This window comes from Periplaneta americana, chromosome 5 (genome assembly GCF_040183065.1).
Source record: "Periplaneta americana isolate PAMFEO1 chromosome 5, P.americana_PAMFEO1_priV1, whole genome shotgun sequence".
In the NCBI taxonomy this organism is placed as follows: Eukaryota; Metazoa; Arthropoda; class Insecta; order Blattodea; family Blattidae; genus Periplaneta; species Periplaneta americana.
Window position 1 is genome coordinate 11,731,517 of NC_091121.1, and position 23,516 is coordinate 11,755,032.

The 23,516-nt window shown below is 34.5% G+C and overlaps 1 protein-coding gene across 3 annotated transcripts in view; it reads right to left on the reverse strand.

Annotated features, from left to right (window-relative positions):
• Positions 1-13,106: 13,106 nt before the first annotated feature.
• Positions 13,107-23,516, reverse strand: part of LOC138699465 (phospholipid-transporting ATPase ABCA3-like) — an 89,474-nt gene continuing 79,064 nt past the window's right edge. For all 3 annotated transcript variants that reach the window (XM_069825362.1, XM_069825361.1, XM_069825360.1), the window contains 5 exons: positions 21,643-21,884; positions 18,421-18,568; positions 17,825-18,035; positions 15,236-15,458; positions 13,107-13,740 (listed from right to left, as the gene is read on the reverse strand). In XM_069825362.1, the coding sequence (XP_069681463.1) occupies positions 13,555-13,740; positions 15,236-15,458; positions 17,825-18,035; positions 18,421-18,568; positions 21,643-21,884 (1,010 nt within the window). In that variant the 3' untranslated portion in view covers positions 13,107-13,554. The remainder of the gene's footprint in view (positions 13,741-15,235; positions 15,459-17,824; positions 18,036-18,420; positions 18,569-21,642; positions 21,885-23,516) is intronic.

The window sequence follows — 23,516 nt, forward strand, 5'->3', positions numbered from 1 at the left end:
GGTGAAGGGGGGAACAAAACATCCCGAACAGATGGTTCTGGAAAGTGATGAGAGCCGATTGGGTGGAAGATACTCGATGCAGTACATTCTAAAACTATGATTTAGTAATAAATAGAAGACGCGAAGAAGAGCCAAGGCCAGTTCAGTTTAGTTTGGACAGCGAGTTCAGTTTGTGAATCAGCAGCACCCAGGAGTCTAGGGTTCGACACGCGAGTGAACTTGAGCAGCGTCCAGGCGGAAGCAACGCATCCGGGAACCTTGGGTTCGTCAAGCAGTGAACTTTATCTGAAAGTCTTGAGTTCGAAATTCAGTGGACTGTCTCTGGAAGTCTGGGGTTCGATATACTGTGAACTTGAGTGAATGAGCTAGAAGAACTAGCCAAGGCAAACGAACTGTGAACTGAGAACTGACAGTTTTGTTTTGTAAATAGTGCTTTGTGAACATTAGTTGAGATTAGGGGTACATTGTTATTCTTAATAATCCACGTGAATTGTCATTGTTGTCTGTGGAGTGCTATAATGAATACTGTGTTGCTGTGTGGAGTGAAATACCCATTTTTGAAGGGAGTGCTTAAATTCAGAAATAGAAAGCCATTATTGTTGTGAATAAAAGTAACATTATTGTGTTGAAATAAAAGTCACAATATTCAAGCTTCTGAGGAATTGATATATTTGAGACTTGTGAAATGAGAGAGAAAAATACCACTGAAGTTAATAGGATTTTCTTTTAAATTGTACTTCAAAACTCAATTAATTTATGCAATATTAAAATTCACTTTCAGTGTCTTTTAAAAGTGAATAAATGCTTAAATGTTTCGTACTCTGTTTTGGTTATTTTCTTACCTGTCTTCAGCAACTAGAGAGATTTCAGTAATTTAAATTAAATTTCACAGCTCTGTTCAACAAATATCTTCAACTTGAAGGCATCCTGCTCATGTGAAGATGAGATAAACTACAACACTCTGGAGTCATTTAGTGTGATCGTTTAAAAATATGACCTTTTCAGGTCTTCACTCAGATCAATTTCATATTGTAAGTTATTGAATGTTGTAGTGTGCAAACTGAAGAAAGAAGTGCAGTAGTGCAGAAATCTGAGTGCTCTTTACTGGGAGGCAAGAAGCAAAATGGGTTAAATGATATCAAAAGCGCCACTGGAAAACAACAGTTACTGAATGTAATGAGCATTAAGAGATGAACTGTGCGAAATTTCTATTCCATATATTTTTTAAGCTAGAAACTTAATTTACTGTATACAGCAACCTCTTCTTAATAGTATTAATGCGCCAAAGTTTGAATAATATCTATCAGTTTAATAGTTTTTGAGTTGTTAAAATAATAGTAATAAAAAGTTGTTAAAATAATAGTAATAAAAAAATCGACTTTATCAAATACATGTACTGTCACAAAATATGGTAGGCCTGAAAAAAATTGTACAGCATTTTTGAAATGCATATAATTTCACAGCAGTCATAATTTGAATTCTGATTAAAAAAAAAATTTAATTCAGTCAGTTTTTTTTTTTTTTTTTGTGTCTAGATAGCACTGTATATTAGTAAAAAAAATAGTATATTACATTTTTTTAAATTTTGAAATATTTATCTGAAGAAAGGCTCTCTACTTTTGTTAACCAAACTATTAAGAATACCGTAAAGTGGGGTGACTTTGAACAGTAATTTAGCGCCCTTCTAAATTAAATGCTGTACCCTATTTCGAAAAAACTGAACTAATTTATTGACAACTTAAACAGTTTTTTCGCAATTGGGTACAGAATTTCATTTAGAAAGGAGCTAAATTACTGTTCAAAGTCACCTCAGCGTTCAAAGTCACCCAACTTTACGGTATGCATTAAAATTTTCAACTTCCTAATATGAAATTTGTTGGAGCCTACAGTATCTGAATGTGGGTAAATGCAGTAAAAATGAAAGTGCGGAAAATGACTTTAAAAATGTTGATTTTTCCATGAGGAAAATCTTTTGTGAAATATAACTGAAGCATGAATTTGGAGGACAATTATGTTGATCAAATTTGGCCAACATACAAATGAAAGGTCACTGATTAGATAGATATATTTTTTGGGGGATTGGAGGGGGAACGAAAATGTATTTTTTTTTTTCTAGAAAAATGACCAAAATTTTATCCATCTCCTCCTCAAGTCAAAGAAGCAGAATAGTACCTTGCAGGGAAGATTCACAATACAAGCCATAGAAAAAGTTCTTTATTTAATTTCTTCCGCAATGAATAACAAGAAGGGACATGCCTTCGTTGATTATGTGACCATGCTGAAGTATTTGATTATAGTAAGAAAATTAGAAGATGAAAACCAACACAGGAATTTAACATAAAACAGGAAACAGGACTGCACACAAAGAATTAAATTTAACAAAGATGGTATGACCATGAATTTTTTTTAAATTTAAACTGGTTATTTAAGGACACTGTAGCAAGTGCCAGGTTTTATAGTGCCAATGGAATTGCTAACTGCGAGATAAGACCGAAGATTCGCCATCAGATTATCTGACAATCGTCTTACAATTGGGGAAAACCTATAATCTTTTCGCTGTTAGAATAATCCTAATGTACATACAAGCACGTGGCTGTCATACCCATAATTGGCTCCTAGTCAAAACACTCACACAACACAGGAAAATATAGTTCCGTATTTGATGACCATAATCTTATGTTTATTTTAAAAGAAAATTTGAATTTTAGTTGATAAATATAATAAAAAATAATGCTTGACTCGTACGAACAACCTCATGTAAAAGAAAAGGTACTTTCAGATTTGTCATTTTCTATGAAGGCGAATGAATACAAAGAGTAATATCAATGTAGTCTGTTCCTGTAACATATTGGTCTCACTTGAGCTTGATCTTGTTGTCCATGTAGGCAAGTGGTAGTATGGATTCGGGATCCTCAGTGTGTGATTAAATTTACGAGAGGTGTAATACCTTTGTCTGAAAGTGATTGATCTTACACGAAAGTTTATAATAATTTAATTAATTGGAAAGTAACTGTTTCATATGCAAACGAATGCATAGTAGCGACGAGTAACAGAAAATGTTTCACATGAATCAGAATGTACAACAGTGGGTGGGATCACATACTGAGAAACAGTGGCGTGACTTTGCGACCAATCAGGCTTTAATTGAGTCACGTGCTATTGTTTACAGTAGGATTGTTCTAACAGTGAAAAGATTATAGGAAAAACCCCAACTAGCTAATCAAACGAAATTCAACCAGTGGCGTAGCGTCAATGTAAGCTAAGAAGCTTAGCTTCCCCAGTTAATAATAATTTCATAATAAACCTGCAGTTTATGGAGAAAATTATTTATTAATTTTAATAGAATTTATATTTATGCGTTAAAAATTGTGATGCGGCAGCTCAGGATGATTTGTGATGCAGCAATAAACAAGAAGCCTGCACACACCAGCTTCAAAGCAGACCGGTTTCTTCTATGTAATCCACCCCGCAGATTTTCCATCCCTTTCTAACTAAGCTACCCTAGTCGCAAGGCTCGCAAGAAGCTAGCTTTAACATTTAAAATAAGTAGTTTCCGAGTTATCCCTTTTTGTCAGTTGTTTTTAGTTGAAGTGTTAGTGTGCATTGTGGCTGATATAATAAATAATGAGCGAAATAACAGTTCCTGACACTAATTTACTTGAATTTTTTTTAGGACAATTGTATTATCAAAACTGACTTACAAACAAAAGTGTGATTTAAAAAACAAATGACCGACTCCCTTGCTGTGAATGAAGGACACAACCAAAAGACAGACGCATACTTACGTAATAATACTAATATTGTGATTTCTCTAAGTATGACAGGGAGTGAGCTAATGTTACACGTATACGTGTCTATTTGTTAAGAGATATGTGTAAACCGTGAAATCATATTTTACTACGTATCATTTGAGGTCATGCCTTATTGGTGTTACTTACGATGTTCTAACCAATCTTCGACTGCTGACTTGAAATTGACTACTATTTATTTTAAGACTGTATTTTTGTAATACGTTTTCTCATATTGCATGAAAGACAACTTGAGTTAGCTTCCCCTACTCAAAATTTCATGCTACGCCACTGAATTCAACCTCAGCTAACAATTTCCACTTGCTACTCCAGAGGTCTGATGATGGATGTGGTGGTTATGGTGACAGTAGTAACAATAACAACAATACTAACAAACATAAATGGCTATATTAACAAAAAAATAATTTCAAGTTACATCACTTACAGTGCACACAAATTTTTGACACTGAAGAAAAAAGAAAAAAGCAGTACATGAAAGTTTTGCACACAGAGACTAATAAATACTATATGGAACATTGTTCAGTATGAGAAAACCTCAGCAATAAAGATAAATAAAAAAAATAAAACAAGCAATGTATCACATAAATAAATACAGAGTTGAATGGCAAGAATAAATCATTTGTATGCATAGAGCATATCTACCTCATCAACCCCTGAATAACCAACCAAGAGTAAGTTAGATGACCTTTGGTGAGTGCATCAAAATGCTGCTGATAACAAACTGTACCAGATCGCAGGTCTAATTCACGCAAGGATGATGATGATGATGATGATGATGATAACGACAAAATAATCATAGGTTCGTTCCAACAAGCGGTTCATGGATCAGTTCATGTACGGTTCCTGTACCATCTTATGCGCAGGCGCTAGTTGAGCGTCTGCTGTGGGATTGAAACTGGACTGGACGCTGCTGGAACAATTTATGTACTAAATCCAGAGATGCTATAACTGTGATCATCTTTGCTAAGAACGGGATGCTTATTATTATTATCATTTCGCAGCTAATTCTAATGGCAGAAAATAGAATTTCGGTCATTTTCTATTAAAAGATGACAAAAAGTATGGAAGGCAAGAATTCCGCTAATTCAATGTCGTGTACTGGGGGACTCTCATCTAAAAATAGTTCTTTTTTTAATTATTAATTTATGTACGTTATTTATTATACTTCAAAGCTGCATGTTGAAATTGTAATTAACTATTTCAATACCCAAATAATTTCCATTCCCTGTCTTTTTGGCGAAAATTTAAATTAAATCTCTAGTTTTATTATTCGTCTGTACTGTCACTTTTCATCTTAACCTCATTGATGTGAACAGTCGATCATGTCTTTCTTCAGTATCTAGGAGACGTTGGTGAGCTTATGCGCATGTGCGTCTCGCGTACTCTTCCGTACATGCCTCAATCCGCAGACTATTCCTGACCGTTCCGAACCCGTGTCAAAAGCTTGTTGGAACGCCCAACTGCAGTACATGTTTCCGGTTCAGGACTGGTTTGGACTGTGTTGGAACGCTTTTTCTGTACTGCGCATGCTCATGATGGTTATGGACGGTTCCTGACTGTTGTTGGAATGAACCTCATATGTGGCTTCTTTGATTAGTAGAACTAAAATTGTATAATTAATACTATATCCAGGGATCCCATTCATCTCAGTTTTCCTGGAACAGTTCCGGTTTTTAACGAAGAGTCTCGGGGTGTCCTGATAAATTGTACCCAAGATGCAAAATGTCCCAGTTTTTTCGTTATTTCATAATTACTCAATTTAAACGACACACAGCGTAAACATGGAAAAAATTTACATATCAATCTTCATTCAAGATAGTATAAATCGATTCTGAGGGCAATGGCTTAACAGTATAACAGTTAACTAGAGACTCTTGCATGTGCTTGCTCTCTATTCTATATTTCTGGCTAGCTAGAAATTGTGAAGTTCTTGTCAAAGTGTAACATGGGAGAATCAGACTATTTTGATGAGTTCACCTTTGTAGAGTCGTTTGCAGGAGATACAACAAACATTGGAACAATGATTTACGTTCAGTGGAGGAAAGTTGGTTATAGATATCCAAACTAATGAATGATGAACAAATCAGGTGTGAAGATATAAAAACTATTTTTAGTTTTTGCTTGACAATATTAAGCTCACATACTTCAGTGGAAAGGATTTTCTCAATGTTGTCTCGTATGAGGACTGATATTAGGAACAGGTTATTTAAAACTGGTAACTGTTAAATCTCTGCTATTAGTTGAAACTCATTTAAAGGAAATAACATGTCCAGACTTTTTTGTTGTAGTGTGTTAAGACATTAAACTCCTGGAGCACATCAATTCCTCAGAAAAATATCAGAAACCTGATGAAGAAGCAAGAAGACCTACTAGAATTTCACACAGTAAAATGTCATTATAACGAACGCCAGTATAACGAAATATTCAATATTACGAAATGATTTTCTTTTCCTTGCCTTCTTCTGATATAATTTTTTCAATTTAACGGATTTCGTTTTCACGAAAAAATCAGTGTAATGAAATAAAAATGTCACTCCTTTGCCAAAAAAATCTACCTTTTTAACGAAAAATATTTTAAATATAGAGTACAAATTGTTAGGAAGTAGGAACATATTTTACATCATAATAATATTGCAAATGCATAGTGGCCACGTGGTCATAAAATATCTAGCTAATGTAATGTTTACTATGATGCAGATGTCTCAGAATTTTGTGTTAATTTCTTCATCAAGTAGTTACTTTGTTCTCCGCATTTAGTTTCCTCCTACCAATCACAGCTCAATAATCTTGCAAAATGGCACCTCTTGTCCAACAGAGTGCTTCATAAAACTTGAATTTTGTACTTTTCCTATGCCTTTCTCTAAACTTTTTCTTTTCAAATGCAATGCAAGTTTGGCATTTTATTTTATTTAAGAATATTTTCCAGGTCTACATGTAAAATATGCGGAATTTATGGCGTAAATAGAGGTATATGAATAAGCTTTTTTTTTTAAGGAAAAAACGAAGTAATTTCAAAGGTCCCTATGATTTCGTTATACTGGCATTTTACTGTAATAAGATAAGCTTAAAATGAGCAGTTGTAATAAATTCTCTTCTGTAAAATAAAACTTAAATTCAACTCTGAGATTGTAACAGGCCATAGGGTCTAATATTATTCAAGGGAAGAGGAAGAAAAAAGAAGAAAATAAAACAAGTTACCCTACAATATTTGTATATCACGTGATTTGTACATTCTAAGACTATATATTAAATAAAAACTTACTGTAGAAGAGGTGTCTCGGTTTTTTGATTTCATAAAATGGGATCCCTAAATATATCTGCAGAACTCATGAGATTCATCAAATGATTTTTCATTGTTTAATAAATTGGCAATATCAATTTAGTAGTGTTGCAAAATTACTTATTGTTCAGCAGTTCTCCTACCTCATGCTTCATGTCGTGTTCATCATTTATCAGCAGGGTGACCAGATATTCCAGTTTTACCAGGACAATCCCAGTTTTAGATCTTTGTCCCAGTGTCCCGAGAAACTTTCTTGAGATGCAAAAATGTCTTGGTTTTTTAAATCTATCACTCGCTTATTATAAGAGTAGCTGTGTTTGCGCCAAACTGACACTAAAAAGCCACCTTCTTGATTAGTAAGACCAAGACTGACTTAAAATATTCACATTTCAGCCAAAATGTTGGCTATCCTATTTCTCACAATCGTACTGATGAGAATGTAATCAACGAAATTTGTGACATAGTTACCAGTCTGGTTATTTGGTGCTTTGTCTTGGTAGCATGTGCTTTTTATTTACAGTGTATTTGTGAGTATAATAACTTACTGTGAGTTTTCATTAATATGCCAAATAAAGTATTCATTGACTGAAGATTTTCCGTACATTCAGAAATTAAAATGGGAAGACAAGAGTAGTGTGTACACTGCATAACTCAAAATTTTCAATATAACATAGTGGGAGGACAGACATTAATGGCTACATCAACAAAAAGAAGCATAAAAACACAACTTTATCACCATCGTCTAATAAACTATCATCTTTTTCATGCCAAAGGTCGCAGGTAAAGAAGAATTAAAATTTGCAGCAGAAGAAGGCACTTTTACTTAACTGCAGTTTTCGTTCGATGGACTGCTCTTCTTCCAATTTTAGGAAATTTTTTATGCAAAGCTGTTACACATTAAATGTGAGAAAATTTTAGTGACTGTGCTGGCTCATTTTGCAATGAAAGCTATTATGAAGGAACTAGAAGTATCTAGGTTCATCTCCAATCAAAAACATTTGAAAACTGATCTTGTCTTTACGAGATATATATTTTTTTCCTAATACAGGAATTAAAGTAAAAATAATTGAATTTAGTTTGTATGGCTAATTTCATTGGCAATTTAATCACATAAGGAAGTCCCGGTTTTTTTTATTTTCAAAATCTGGTCACCCTGAATATTAGTTGAAAGAAATGTGAAAAATTCAGAGGAAAATCAATCAGATCAATTTAAATTTGGTGGTACAGTAGAACCCCGATTATCCGTCATCCTATTAACCGATTGGCGGATTATCCGACTGTCTATTTCTCGCTCTTTTTTTCTTCAGAAATAAATAACTTATATGAAATACTGTTTTGTACACCATATTAGTAAGTTATACGTATGTTTTTGCTAGAGAATGTTCTTACAAGCCTTTATCGTTACACAGCATTGTCTACTGTTCCAAATGTAGTTTTATAATACAACTTGTATATAAAATGTCTTCCATGGGTGTTAACAGAAAACATGTTGTGCTAAGTATCGAAAAAAAAAATGGAAATAATTGAATGTTTTGAGAAAGAGAAATTGACTCATCTCACATCATAATACGAGACTGGAGTTATAACTGCGCGATTTAATAAAAAAAAAAACAAGGATAAAGTGTAAAAAAATCTACAACATGACACCTCCTTTATTCCTATCTTCCTGAGACAGTCATTACAAAGGCTTCCTTGTCCCTTAAAAACCCATCATTTACAACCAGACTTAAATTGATGAACTTCTGATCCACTACCTAGCGAGTTAAATACAAGACCATGGAGGAAATTACAAAATCTTTTATGGTACGGATTATCCGATTTTTTCGATTAACTGTTCAGTCCACCCCCTTCATTACCACGGATAATAGAGGTTCTACTGTACTGTGAAGTCATTATCATCTTATTTCTTAAATAGAGATAAAAAAGAATTAAGTAAAAAATAAGGTGTCTGAAAAGTCTGGCAGATATATCTATGATGACATCAGCAGAGTACAAAAAGATTTCTAAAGAAATTCTACAACTTTACTTCTGACCTTAATGCAAGGCATGCCAAGACGTTCATCTCTGCCTGCATCTAAGCAGTCTAAAAACATTTTGTTCATACTTTCAATAACACAACACTAAATGAAGGTATAAACTCAAACAATACGTTGTGATGTAAGAATAATATTCTGCAACCACCACCATTAATGGCAATTACTAATTACTTCCCTCATATCTTGAAACATGTGCAAAACATTATAGACAATTAAGCATTTTTTAAATATGCTTTCTTAGCAAATGAAACTATATATCAAATATAATGTCTCAAAATATAAAATGTATCACAATCAGGACAGTGGTCGAGACAGAGGCATAGCTGTACTTATTCTGGGTGGTATGAAAAAGAGGTATTGTTAAAAATACAAGTGACACTGAAATAGGCACTCTCAACACTATGCTAATACACCTGCACACCCAAGATTATATAATAAGAGAAAGCTTGTTTTATAATTAGACATACAACTAACACTTTATCTTTGGTCACATTAGGCTGCATTAAGTAGAATATAAAATTTGTAATTTAGACCAATGCGTTAAGCATCAGGGTTGCCATTTAAAAGAGAAAACAAGAGGTACAAGTAAAATATTGTGACAACAGTATATTTTATACATATATAAACTCTATTCAACAAGCACATTTAATATTATACTCTACATGCTTCACGATCTTCATAGTCAAGCTTATATCAACAGCTGCTCGTTTATCAACTCATTAACATCAACTGTTAGACAATCATTAAATTCAGAAAGTCGTTACATTATAATTCGGTTTACAATTGCAACACTGGCATGTTTGGTGATCATATAAGAGTATTTGCTTCTTGTTGTAGAATAATTCACAATTTTAATTAAATCAATAAAAGTAAAATGATAACATTAATATGGCCTAATGGCATACGACAGTTTATGATTTGCAGCCAAGTACATTGTTAGTACTTAATGGCATATTTTTGTTACAATTAATATGAATCGTCAAGTAAAAATATAATGCCACCAGTAATTTATGTTAACGCTGAGATTATATTATTACCACACTTTCATCCACTAAAACAGATTTCCTTCTGTAATATACGTCCTTCATCATCTCTGTAATACTACATTCCATCACAAGACAAACTGAAATAAGGTGCTATATGAAAATACTACATACCACCTTCATTCACTAAGAAAACTCAAATGTTACAAAACCCCTTCATCCACTAATGCCTTCAATTCAAAAGCATGAAAAAGAATCATAGTTTTACTAGCAATTGACAGTAAAGCAAAAGTTACATTTTAAAACCATGTTCAGCATCACTTTGTAAAATAATTCACAGCTGTCTAATATTAATAGATCTTAATAATTATGAAGGTATTATCTATATTATATAATATGTCTTTTTATTGGAATGTATATTAAATATGCGATGGGATTATTCAATATCTTAAGTATATAATAGACTGCTCATACATAACATCATTAAAACCATAAAAAGTAACCAAGAAACAATTGGGACAAAAGTAAAATAAATAATGTTAGTATTACACTAATAAAAGTATACCACACTAAAAAAACGACACACACAAACAACAACATTTAATAACATTAATAATAATTCTTTGTTCGTTATAATTCACCTGTATTTTTATGTGAAGATATATTGTTTTACACCTAATTTGAAAGGGGTAATTCAAGATCAAGTTATGAAAACTGTGTTGTCTCATTCTATACTACTCTCATGTTCACACACAAATCAGGCTACCCTTTTAGCATTGTTTTTAGATTTGTCCTTTGTAGAGAAAGCATCGTAAATTCTATTTCCCTCTGTCGAGACTTTTGCGTGACAAGTAGTACATATTTCATCGCTATTTTGAACACTTCTACTTTAATTATCACGACAAATTTCTTATATATAGTATTGTTCACAAGTTTCTGGAGAAGGAGGGAAGTTTTCGAAACGAAAAAATTATAAATGACAAAAAATCTGTCATCATTTGAAAATATTCTAACTTAATAAAATTGTTGTTATTACTAAACCATAAAATTTATCATTCTCTAGAAGCTGATGCCAAATAAAACATACAAATTAGAACCATAACGAATTTGTTTCATACACACACTGGGCACACACGAATGACCCATGCCTTATGAATTAATGCTTTTCTATGCCTACTGAAACCACTGTTAACACAATAACACGTTTCTTAAGAAAATCTTAGTCAGTGATAGTAGTTCACTACAATTATGTGAACATGAATATGTACCAAACAATTTGCTATGCGAAAAGTAATTCTAGATGCCAGTTTTCCAACTAATAAATATACGAAAACTAAAGCAGAAATTTCTGTAATCGTATCATTTGTCTTGATGTTCACTTTAATACTTGTTATAAAATCTGAAACTTTAAAAAATTTAAAACTTTAGAAGTGTTAAAATTGTTAAAAAAGTAAAATACCTTGTATGATGGACAGTACAGTTTCGATACTGGTATCATGTCTTATCAGTGGTGAAGAAATGGTGCCATCCATCAATATTCAAAGTATATCACCTTTTCAACAATTTTAACACTTGAATGAAGGTGGTATGTAGTGTTCTTTCACATAGCACCATATTTCAGTTTGTCTTGTCATAGAATACAGAAATACAAAGAGAATGAAAGACATATATTACAGATGCAAGTCTTTTTATTGTATAAAAGTATGGTAATGATTCATGATTCATCGAATGTGTGAGAAGATGGTGACAAAGGGGAAAGAAATGTACCTTGTCTTTATAGACCTGGAAAAAGCATATGATTCTGTACGTCTCTCTCAGCCCTGGAATGCATTATTGGATATGGCAGTTGAAAAACCATTAATACTGCTCATTCAAAAGATATAGTGAATGTTAAGTTGCAGTGAAGGTGGAAGAATTTAGAATGACAAAGAAATTGAGACAGGGCTGTGGGACATCTCCAAATTTATTTAAAATATATGTACAGAATGGGCTAAATCTTGCCATGCTGTGGGTGTTCTAATGAAGGACAAAAATGTGTACTCTGTTATTTGCTGAGAAACAGGTGTTAATAGAGCAGGATAGAGAATAAACGTGACGACAGAATATCTAGTGGTTGATGAAGATGGACAGGATGGACATAGCTGGAGTGGGGAAAATAAGATCTGTGGATGACTTCAAATGTCTTGGTTCTATTATTGATAAATCTGGTATTTGTAAAACAAAGATGTAGAGGAATGTATCCGTCAAACAAGAACTGCAATTCGAGCTCTTAATGGTGTCCTTTAGAGTTGGAAAATCCACCAGACAAGAAAGATGATTTTGAAGACCACTGTTGAAAGTATTTTAACATACAGAGAAGGATGGTAAGAGTGAAAGACAAAAGACAAAAACTATGTTCAGTGGAAATGGATGGATTGTGAAGAAGTTACCGAGTTTTTAGGTTACAAGGAATTAGAAATAATGTAATAAGAGAAAAAGTGAATTTAAAAAAGGAATCGGTAACTGAAAGACTAGAAGGCAGATCATTGCAATGATAGTCACATTCAAAGGGGACCAGAAGAAAGATGGCCAAAGCAGATCTTGTCATGGTCACCACAAGGACACAAGAAAAGACAAAGACCATGCATTACCTGGAGAGGAGGAATTGCCAGGGCATTGCAACAGTGGAACCTTCATGAGGGCTAATGAAGTGACAGAAAACTCTGATGTCAAACAATAAAAGGTGAACCCTGACAAGGAGAGAAACATTTAAAATGAAAAAAATATTTAAAAAATGTAAAGTTTTAAGTTTTTTAAAACGTTTTATATAATCCATTGTTGTATAATGAAAATATATTTGTAAATTGCAACATACACTGCTTTTATAAAAGAAATTAATTTATAAACGGGATATTTCAATACATATGAATGCTTAAATGGTGCTGCTTCGAGTATTCTGATTTTACCTCTTATGTGAATTTCAAAATAAATGTTCATATTACTGTCATTATTTTACTGTTGTTGTTGATGATGATAAAATATTTATAGTAAATTCAAGTTTCATACTTCTTGACTTTTTACAAATCTAATTTAACTGAATATTTTTGACATACCCTTATTTTTCGAGTAATTATTATTTGAACAGAAATATGTTTCTTCTTTCCTGCCAAGATTAAACTCATAGTCTTCTACATTATTTCAATGAATTGTACAGTCTTACTGATGACTCAGTTTCTACTCTATTATCTCAAGGACTCGAGTCTAAATACTGGAAATAAATGCTGATCATTAAAAACTATGTGCTATATAAAACTTCAGCAGGTTAATATTTAATATTAAGTTACATGTGATTAAGACAATATAAGTTATTTCTCAGAAAATGTCAACAGGATGTTACAAATATATCAATTTATGAAATAATGGCAGCCCTGATGATATAAGAGGCACTCACATGTAACATAGACGCCTTAAGCAGCAGCATCTCCAGACACGGGAGACTGTACCTTGGCAAAAGACAGAAATACCTGTTCCAGTGTCGTCTCACTTATTGTATAATCTTCCACCACATTAAAGTCAGCTTTAATCTTCTCCATAGTTGTGAATAAGTGCTTCCAAGGGGTTCTTGGATCTGTGACGTGGTAATGTAGTAATCCCTGTGTATAAAAAGAAGGTAAGTTAGTGTTATCTCTTCCAACAGAAGTGACGATGGAATTCAAAGAATGATAAAAGACTCTTTAAGACCTGTAGAATAAACACTTTCATGAACAGCAATTATATTGTACAGTCAATTCACAAGCCTGCTGCCATGAGCCTATCATAACAGGCTTTCTGGTGTATTGGCTCTGAAGTTATCTTGGAAGCTGTAAGAGACGCACTCCTCATATGAGTCTAATAAAATACATTTGCTTTGTGCAGTTGAAGAGTTAGTTATGCCTACTATCAAGATTATTCATATTTAAGGAGAGGGAAGTTATAAGATCTGTGGTTGGTTACCTGTTGTAATGAAGAAGTGAAAGACAAATGCCCAACTGTAAATAATATTAAGGCGAAATTGACAGTTTAAATTTTTTAGCCATAAATGTGTAACAGTTTTGGTTAATTTAATCTATATAAGGCAAATTGAAGGATCCGTGAAGCAATTAAGGCAACATCTTCGGTACCGTGAATTTAAAACCTGGTGTGCATACCCCCAGAAGGGAAAAGGAGTTGTATTGTTTGAAGAAGTACCTGCAGCCAACTCGTGGATCATCAAGCATGAAGGATTATCAAGTTCTGAGAGGAGAGAAATGCTAAAAATGACTGCGATGGTGGCACCAGTACATTCTCTCCCTGGTCGCTCTACAGGCACAACCCACTGTAGGCAATGCAGTGAATATGAAACTTTACCACATGTGCTTGGGAGTTGCCCACAGGGAGAAGTACTCAGAATAAAACGTCACAACATCATACATTCTATGATCGCAGATGCACTTCGATCCAAAAATCAAGACATTCACGAGGAAGTTCATTGTATTGCTGATGGTGGAAGCAATCGTAGGATCGATATCATAGCTATAAATAGAAATAAACAGACAGTCGAAATAATTGATCCTACAATCAGATTTGAAATCTCAGCCACTCAACCATCTGAAGTGAACGAAGAGAAAAAGAAAATCTACGAGCCCAAGATTCAGTACCTATCGGCGAAATACAACATAGAAAAATCAGTTACCGGTCTCTTCTTCGGAGCGAGAGGCACCATTCCGAAAGCCTTTGTAAAGTGGAGGGAAAAATACAAGCTGACGAGAGATCTTCAAGATGCCATCGTCACCACCATAATAAAATTTTCTGTAGTGATATTTCGTCAGAATCTTTATGGTGTACATTCAATTTAAATTATATTAGGTTCTATTTTTTTTTCTTATGTCTAATCAATTTTGTCTGAAACCTGTTTATATAATTTTTCATTTTACATTTTTATTGTGAGCTATTCTGTGTCACAGGGCAAACCCAAAATATTGGGTCAGACCAATAAATTAAATTTCGCAATCTTCAGTGTACTTCCGTGAAAATCTCGAAATATCAAGATAATTCCTCTTTACTCGTATTAAGTTTTTAAAGAGAGAGATAGAGAGAGAGCGAAAAAAAATACATTTTGAAGTTACTTACTTGATGTTCATCTTTAAGAACGCATCCCAATCTAAAGTGTCCTTCAATTTCATCTTTCAATTTATGTACAATCTCCTCATCAGTTCCTACTGCTTTCAATTTCACCATCACGGTGAATCCTTGGCCGAACTTCTGTTTCAAGTACTGGATGCCTCCCATGCACATAAACTGTCCACTGACCATGATGGCCAGCCTGTTGCACAGTGCCTCACACTCTTCCATGCTGCAAGGATACAAGAAACACGTTAGAAATTCTGAAGAACATGTTTAACACAAAAGAGAAAAAACACTGAAGAAGATTATGTACAGGTAGAAGCCACTAAAAGAGAAGGGAGGACGAAGGTGAACCTGACGTCTAACAGCTCAATGAGACTGAAGAAGCAGAAGTACAGAGTGGATTAAAAGTCGCTTTTCCCAAACACTTCCTTACATTTAAGTACATTCAATTTACAGTTGACTACACATTCCTTTACAGATTTTGTTCAAAATGGAGGCCCTGTTTCTCGATACAAAATTCACAACATTTAGACACTGATTTACAGATGGCAGAACATAACTCACGATTTTCATCAATTTTCAAGACTGACTGTTTGATCATCTGTCGCAACTGATGCAGATTCTGCAGTTTTTGAGCAAAAACGTCATTTTTCAGATTACTCCTCAGCAAGAAATCACATTTTGTCAGGTCTTTCACGAAAGACCTCTGGAAGGGAAAAATGTAACCATTTTTTTAATGTAAGAGGGGAAAATTACGCGAGGAAGAAAATTACGAAAATAAAATACGGCATTCTTGTCCACTGCTGTGGAGTAACGGTTAGCGTATCTGAATGTGAAACGAGTGGGCCCAGGTTCAAATTCTAGTTGGGTTTTTTCCGAGGTTTTCTCTTAACCAACTGAAGTAGAATTGCTATAGTCGCGACGCTGTTATTTCCGGTGTGACTCCTCCTCTTTGCTTACGTCTTAGGAAGTGAAGGCTCTATAAAGTCTAGGTAGGTAGTATCGTTTGCCATTTTTGTTCTTTCATTGCCGAGCTACCAGATGAGGGATCTATTTGCCACACCGTTAAACATTATCATGTTGTAGCTCCTATGATAATAAATCAAATGCACTGTAATTCAGCAAATTGAGCGGAAAATAACGTCCTCGTGTGCTTTCTGTAAATGCCAACGAAAGAGCCAAAATGGCGAGCGATTATATTAAGTATTTATCGAGCCTTAGGAAATGCATAACATCATCATCAGAGAATCACAAGATACACACGTTTAAATGTAGCCAACCTGCAACGTGATTGGCTGCCGGAAATTAGAGCAACGTTTAAATGTAGCCAACCTGCAACATGATTGGCTGCCGGAAATTAGAGCAACGGGACTATAGATAACTTTCGGCATTGGACCTCAGGCTCATTTCGCCATCATTTCTTCAAAAACCATTGTCATAATTACCACAGCCCAGAGTAAGTCCATGGTGAAGCGTGCTGTATTCATACTGTTCAGCAACAATTATCATTCACAAAGTAGGAGTAGTAAGCATAAAAAGCCTCAGGTTAAGGTGCAAGCCTTTTGGTCTCTCTTTCGTAGAAAAAAGGAAGGTATTCTTTGTGAATGCTACTTCACTACTGCTGCCTTGTTCTTTGTGAACATTGCTTTCAAGTGTTTGTAATTATATTTGTCAATTTCCTAACTGCCTCCTTTAACAGGGACGTCGAGTCAGAAAAGAACACATATCTGTATTAAGGTAAGGTCACACGTCGCTACTTTTGCAGCGCTGCAGTACAAAAAACTGCGCAACTTTCGTACTGCGACGTGTGAACAACGGTGCATCCCAAAAAGTAGCGGCTGCCGAACCTGCTGCCCGCTACTTTTCCATGCTGCGCGCAGCTTAAAAGTAGCGACGTGTGAACAGGGTTCTCAGGGTTGCAGCTGCAGCATTTTTGATATCGGTTTTGTTGAAACGTTTGCTGCGGTTGCGATCAGTGTTGCCACCCAAATGTGCCAATGATACTTTTATTGTTTGGATATATTTTAATGTTAAATTATTTGTAACAGTTATTAAATGCACAACACAGTCTGAGCATATTTGCTGACGATATAATTCATTTTTCTAATTTTCTGTAGTGTAGTTTCAAACAGGAGGGTTGCCAACATTGATTACGTGAATATGCTGTTGGTTATCATTTAAGTATATAGGCGTTTTTAAAAGCTTTACAGTAAAAATAATGCCAATTTCTGAATACTAGTTAGGACAGAAAAGCAAATAATAGATAAATAAGCTTTCGCATAAGTTTATTAATAATGCTAACATAACCACAAAATGTATATTGAGAAATCAACACGGAGATAGAAACCTGCAGCATGACTGCGGCTGCAAAAGTAGCGTCTTGTGTGTGAACAGACTCGCAACCTCCAGATGCAACTTTTGCTGTACTCGAGTTGCGCAGCACGAAAAGTAGCGTGCAGCGCGATACTTTTGGCTTAGGTGTGAACATGACACGCAACTTTTGGAGCTGCAGTACAAAAGTTGCGCTGCAAAAGTAGCGAAATGTGACCGTACCTTTACTCATATAGGTACACATTTTAAAGGTATACATACCTGTGTGATGTTAGCACAACTGACTGGCCAGATTTTTGAATAGATGTTAGAACACTCCACAAATTCCGTCTGGCCACGGGGTCAACTCCACTGGTTGGTTCATCCAAGAAGACGATTGGTGGATCACCTATCAGAGCCATGGCTGTACTCAACTTGCGTTTGTTCCCTCCACTGTATGTTCCACACTTCCTGTTTTCATACTCTCGAAGTCCTATATAAATAGATTATAAATTGATGATAACCTTATGCATTACAATATGATAAGAAAAGTCGTAGTATAAACTACAACAATCACTACAATAATACCATTAAAACTTTTTTCACGCTACTGTTAAAATTAATTACTATTCTTCTCAATAATGTTCCCTCTCTCTTTCAAACTAATTTGTCCTATATTCTGCAACTAATAATGTCTTGTCTTCGCCTTTCTACGACACAAAACGTAGATAAATACAAATTTCCTACAAGATAAAAACCTGCTGTTAGAAGATACGATTCATACTAGCACTATCATTACTATTACCAATGCACTCTATTACAGAACTAACAGATTAACAGACATTAACGATGTGTCCAGAAATTCGTTAGCAACTCACCCATCAGAGAGATCCATTTGTTGACTTCGTAATCAACATTAATTTGTGAAACTCCACGAAGAAGAGCGAAGAGCTTTAGCATTTCTCGACCAGTCAGAGCTTCATTGATTGCATCAAATTGTGGACAATACCCAATTTGTGCCAGAAACTGTAAAACATAAGATGAAACATGAAAATACACAGCGCAACGGGTGAACCTTAGGAGTGATGCTAATTATGTATGTATATTTGTGCGAGATCGTGCGTATTTGCTTGCTTTCCGCACAAAACCAATCCGCAGTAAGTGTGAAATACCACATTCAGTATTCCCAACGTAACACACATAACAATTTCCCTCTTCTTACTGCATAAGCGTCATATTCATTTTACTGCTTTAGGCTCTTAACATATTATTTTTAGAGACTTTTAATATAGTAATAATTATAAATTGGAAACTTACCACTGCAATTTCACCTAAATTGCACTGTTAATTATTGTTTTTAAATATTTGCAAAAATTAAGTAAACTCTACAACTCCACTAAAGTTACTGCATTTGTGATGCAAGTAACATTAAGGAAGCCGTGAAAAAATCAACAATATTCCAGACTCATCATAGACTGGGGGAAAAAAAAGACAGACGTATATCACGGCCTGCTGCAGTATAGTAAACACAGAAAACATTTTATAGGAACAATGTTGAAGATAGATATATTTGTTTTCCAAAGTTGCCGTCAGTGAACAGAAACCAAGATGGAGTTTCATTGCAACTAATTAGAAATTCCTCTTTCAGGTATGTAATAAACGATCTTCGCACAAAATAATGTACGATACACGAGCGGTATGGTTGTTTTCATGTTCTCGGAAATTAAAAAAGCTCAACTACGTTTCGCTTTTTCAATCTTTTCCTCGAACATGAAAACGTCAACATACCGCTCTTGTAATGCATATTACTATTACGCGTCTAAATATACAGTGTATATATACAAGATGTCAACTAATTTATGGAATAACTTTGAAATATTGATAGAGAACCTAAAAACAAGCAAAAATGTTCACATATACCAGGTAGTGACTTGTAACACACACCATAGGGATTTTAATGCTAAAATTTATATTTCGTTATATTAGCTTCCCTAATTATTTTAGAAGAAAATGTCATTAAAGTTTTTTGTAGAGAAAAAAATTCTGCATCCATTTGTTTTATTAAATTAATATTTTGGTTATGAGTATGTTTGGGATTATTTAAAATTAAAAAGTAATTCTAACCACTTTAATGAAAACTTAAATACAGTAGTCATGGATAACTGATATTTGTGTTTAAAACAAAATAGTTTAGAATCCAATCAGTTATGATAAAATTTAAAGGGGAAACGAATCTAACATCAATGTAAATTCATTTTTTATAGATTATCAATGAAAATATCAATGTTTACATTAATGGTAAATTAGTAAATCACAATAAATTTCAAATAGACCTCCATTTGCTGCTAATCAATAACCAAGTTTATTATAAAACTCTCATCTGATATTTGCTAGCTGCATGTTTGATGTGTTACATTTCAGTACGTTGATAATATCTTTGAAAAATATTGGAGTGCAAGAGGTCAAATAACTTTATTGTCAAACGCCTGGCATTAGAAAACAACAACAACATTTCAGTACATATATAGGGTGAACTGCAAGTAATGTCATTAATTTCAGGTGGTTATTCTTTGAGATATTTCAAACAAAAAAGTTTAATATAATTTTGTTTTTGTTTCCTTTTTGAGATAAATATTGTTTTATATTAAACATTTCATAGCATATTTCGGGAAAGCCATTATTTGAATTCCTAATATGTTCAGTCAATTTAAAAGAGCATTGTATTATGATAATAAATTACTGAAAGAATTTTAGTTTTGTCCTTTAAATCTACAACAATCTGATCCTAATAAATGTCACTTTTCGTTCTGCAAATGAATTTTTCGATGTTTCATCTGTCCGGATCATATTTATGCACATTTCAAGAACAAAACTGAAATTATTTCAATAATTTATTATCATAATACACTTACTTACAACTTACTTACAAATGGCTTTTAAGGAACCCAAAGGTTCATTGCCACCCTCACATAAGCCCGCCATCGGTTCCTATCCTGTGCAAGATTAATCCAGTCTCTATCATCACACCCCACCTCCCTCAAATCCATTTCAATATTATCCTCCCATCTACGTCTCGGCCTCCCTAAAGGTCTTTTTCCCTCCAGTCTCCCAACTAACACTCTATATGCATTTCTGGATTCGCCCATACGTGCTACATGCCCTGCCCATCTCAAACGTCTGGATTTTAAGTTCCTAATCATGTTAGGTGAAGAATACAATGCGTGCAGTTCTGTGTTGTGTAACTTTCTCCATTCTCCTGTAGCTTCATCCCGCTTAGCCCCAAATATTTTCCTAAGCACCTTATTCGCAAACATCCTTAACCTATGTTCCTCTCTCAGAGTGAGAGTCCAAGTTTCACAACCATACAGAAGAACCGGTAATATAACTGTTTTATAAATTCTAACTTTCAGATTTTTGGACAGCAGACTGGATGATAAGAGCTTCTCAACCGAATAATAACACGCATTTCCCATATTTATTCTGCGTTTAATTTCCTCCCGAGTATCATTTATATTTGTTACTGTTGCTCCAAGGTATTTGAATTTTTCCACCTCTTCGAAGGATAAATCTCCAATTTTTATATTTCCATTTCGTACAATATTCTGGTCACGAGACATAATCATATGCTTCGTCTTTTCGGGATTTACTTCCAAACCGATCGCTTTACTTGTTTCAAGTAAAATTTCCGTGTTTTCCCTAATCGTTTGTATCATAATACACTGTTCTCTTAAATTGACTGAACAAATATGGGGAATTCAAACGATGGCTTTCCCAAAACACACTACAAAATATTTCATATAAAACCATTTTTATTTCGGAAAGAATGCAAAAAGGAGCAAAATTGTATTAAATTTTATTTCCAATATATCAAAGAATAACCCCCTGAAATTAATTACATTACTTACAGTTCACCCTGTACATTTGTATTTCGCGATTGAGTTTTTTTATCAAACAAGATGTCAACACAGCTCAGAAAAACTGATTTTTATTACTACGTCAGCGTTACTGAATGAATGACTACCTAATACAAAAGTATATGCCAATGGTGATACTATACACATAATTTATCCAAAGAATACCTTCGAATGGATGATGCTTACCTTGTTTCTATTCGTGCTAAGATAATACTGATTGATCACTGCATCCCCAGCAGTGGGAATTTCATCCCCTGTTAACATCATGAATGTAGTCGTCTTGCCAGCGCCATTCACACCAAGTAGGCCAAAACATTCTCCAGATGCTACGCCGAAACTAACACCTTTCACTGCCACGAAGTTCCTCGTGTATCTTTTTACCAAGTTATGAACCAACATGATGTCATCGTCATTCTGTTGAATTGATGCTGTTGGGATATAAAGATATCAATCTGTTATACATATATACAGTGAAACTTCATTTCGTCAGTTTATAAGCAAAACACATTAAGTCAAAAATATTGCTTCTGAGAAGAAGGCGTATATAATGTATAATATAGATGATAAAATAATATAATAAATTCCTGAATTTACATATTTAGGAAATTTATTTGCAGAACACAAAACTGATCTCGATGTTAAATTACAAAAACACAACAAAATGGAGTCATTAGAAGACATTTTGGTAAAAAGATGACAGGAGCTATAAAATTAAGATTACATAACGTTGCGTCAAAAGCAGCACTCAGTTATGGCAGCGAAATTTGGATTTTAAACAAACGAAATTCACAGAAACAGCTCAAATACGTTTTTCAAGATCCCTGTTGGGTATAATGAAATTGGACCATCAAAGAAGTATAGATATCCGAAAAAAATTGCGAGTTCCTTGTATAATCACAGAAATTCAACACTATCAACAGCAGTAGAAGAATCATATACAAAGAATGTGGAAGGAGAGACTTCCAAAATTAACTTTCGCATATAGACCAATAGGACAGAGATCAAAGAAGACCGAGATATCAGTGGAGGGATCAAGGCCATCTTTCTTAGAATACCGTCATCTAAGTGACGGAGTTCATGATGATGATGTCTATAATTCTGGACTGCTTGCTTGTAAGGAATAAACCATGCCTTCAAATTGTGATAACTGTCCTATAATTTGTTCAGTTATATCAAAATAATTTCTTCCCTCTTCCTTCTGCATGACAAGTCATGAGGTGTGAGTTTGCTGAGAGAGAGGGAGAGGGAGAGGGGGAAGGGGGCGGGGAGGGGGAAAAAGAGAGGGAGGGATGGAGCGTGCGTGCATGTGTGTGCGTGCGCTCACGCAAATTTTTCTGCGAAATTTATTAATTAATCACAGCTTTATGAAAATACATAGAAAAGAAACTTCATTATCCAACAAAAAATTAATTCTTATCTAGAAAAATGTATCTTGAATTTAAACGTTTTTACAGAATTTCTTATGTTGGGTAAGTCCATGGTCCAGGCAAGACAGTGATTTCCTCCAGGTACTCCGGTTCCCCTGTGACATCTCAAAAATTCTCCATCAACACCTTTCATTACTACTGTAATGTGGAGCCATAGCCTGTAGACCACTCGACAGTCTCTGACAACCAAGTGGACTATGCTTCTCGGCACTAGTGAAATCTATGTGCTCCCATACAGCAAGTTAAGGCCCTGATAGAGATGCTTGCAAACACATTTCCCTTACATAAGCGTCACTATACTAAACATGATGTTCATTGATGCTACGAAATGCTATAAATTATCGGATAAATCGTGAAACCGCGAACGCCAGTAGGGGAAGTTATCCCCACCCTCGCCGCTCGGCACCTCGCTCACCTGCTCTCGCTCTCTCTCTGTCTCTCTCTACTATCTGTCCCGCTTCGGTGGATCACTGCCTACTGCCTCGCACGTATTTCATATTTTACAACACAATACGTTTTTTCCTCGAACTAACACGTACTAATACACAATACAATCAAATTACACATTAGACAACAACACATCACAACCAAATGGGCACAAATTAGGGCGCATTAGACAACAGCCACATGTAA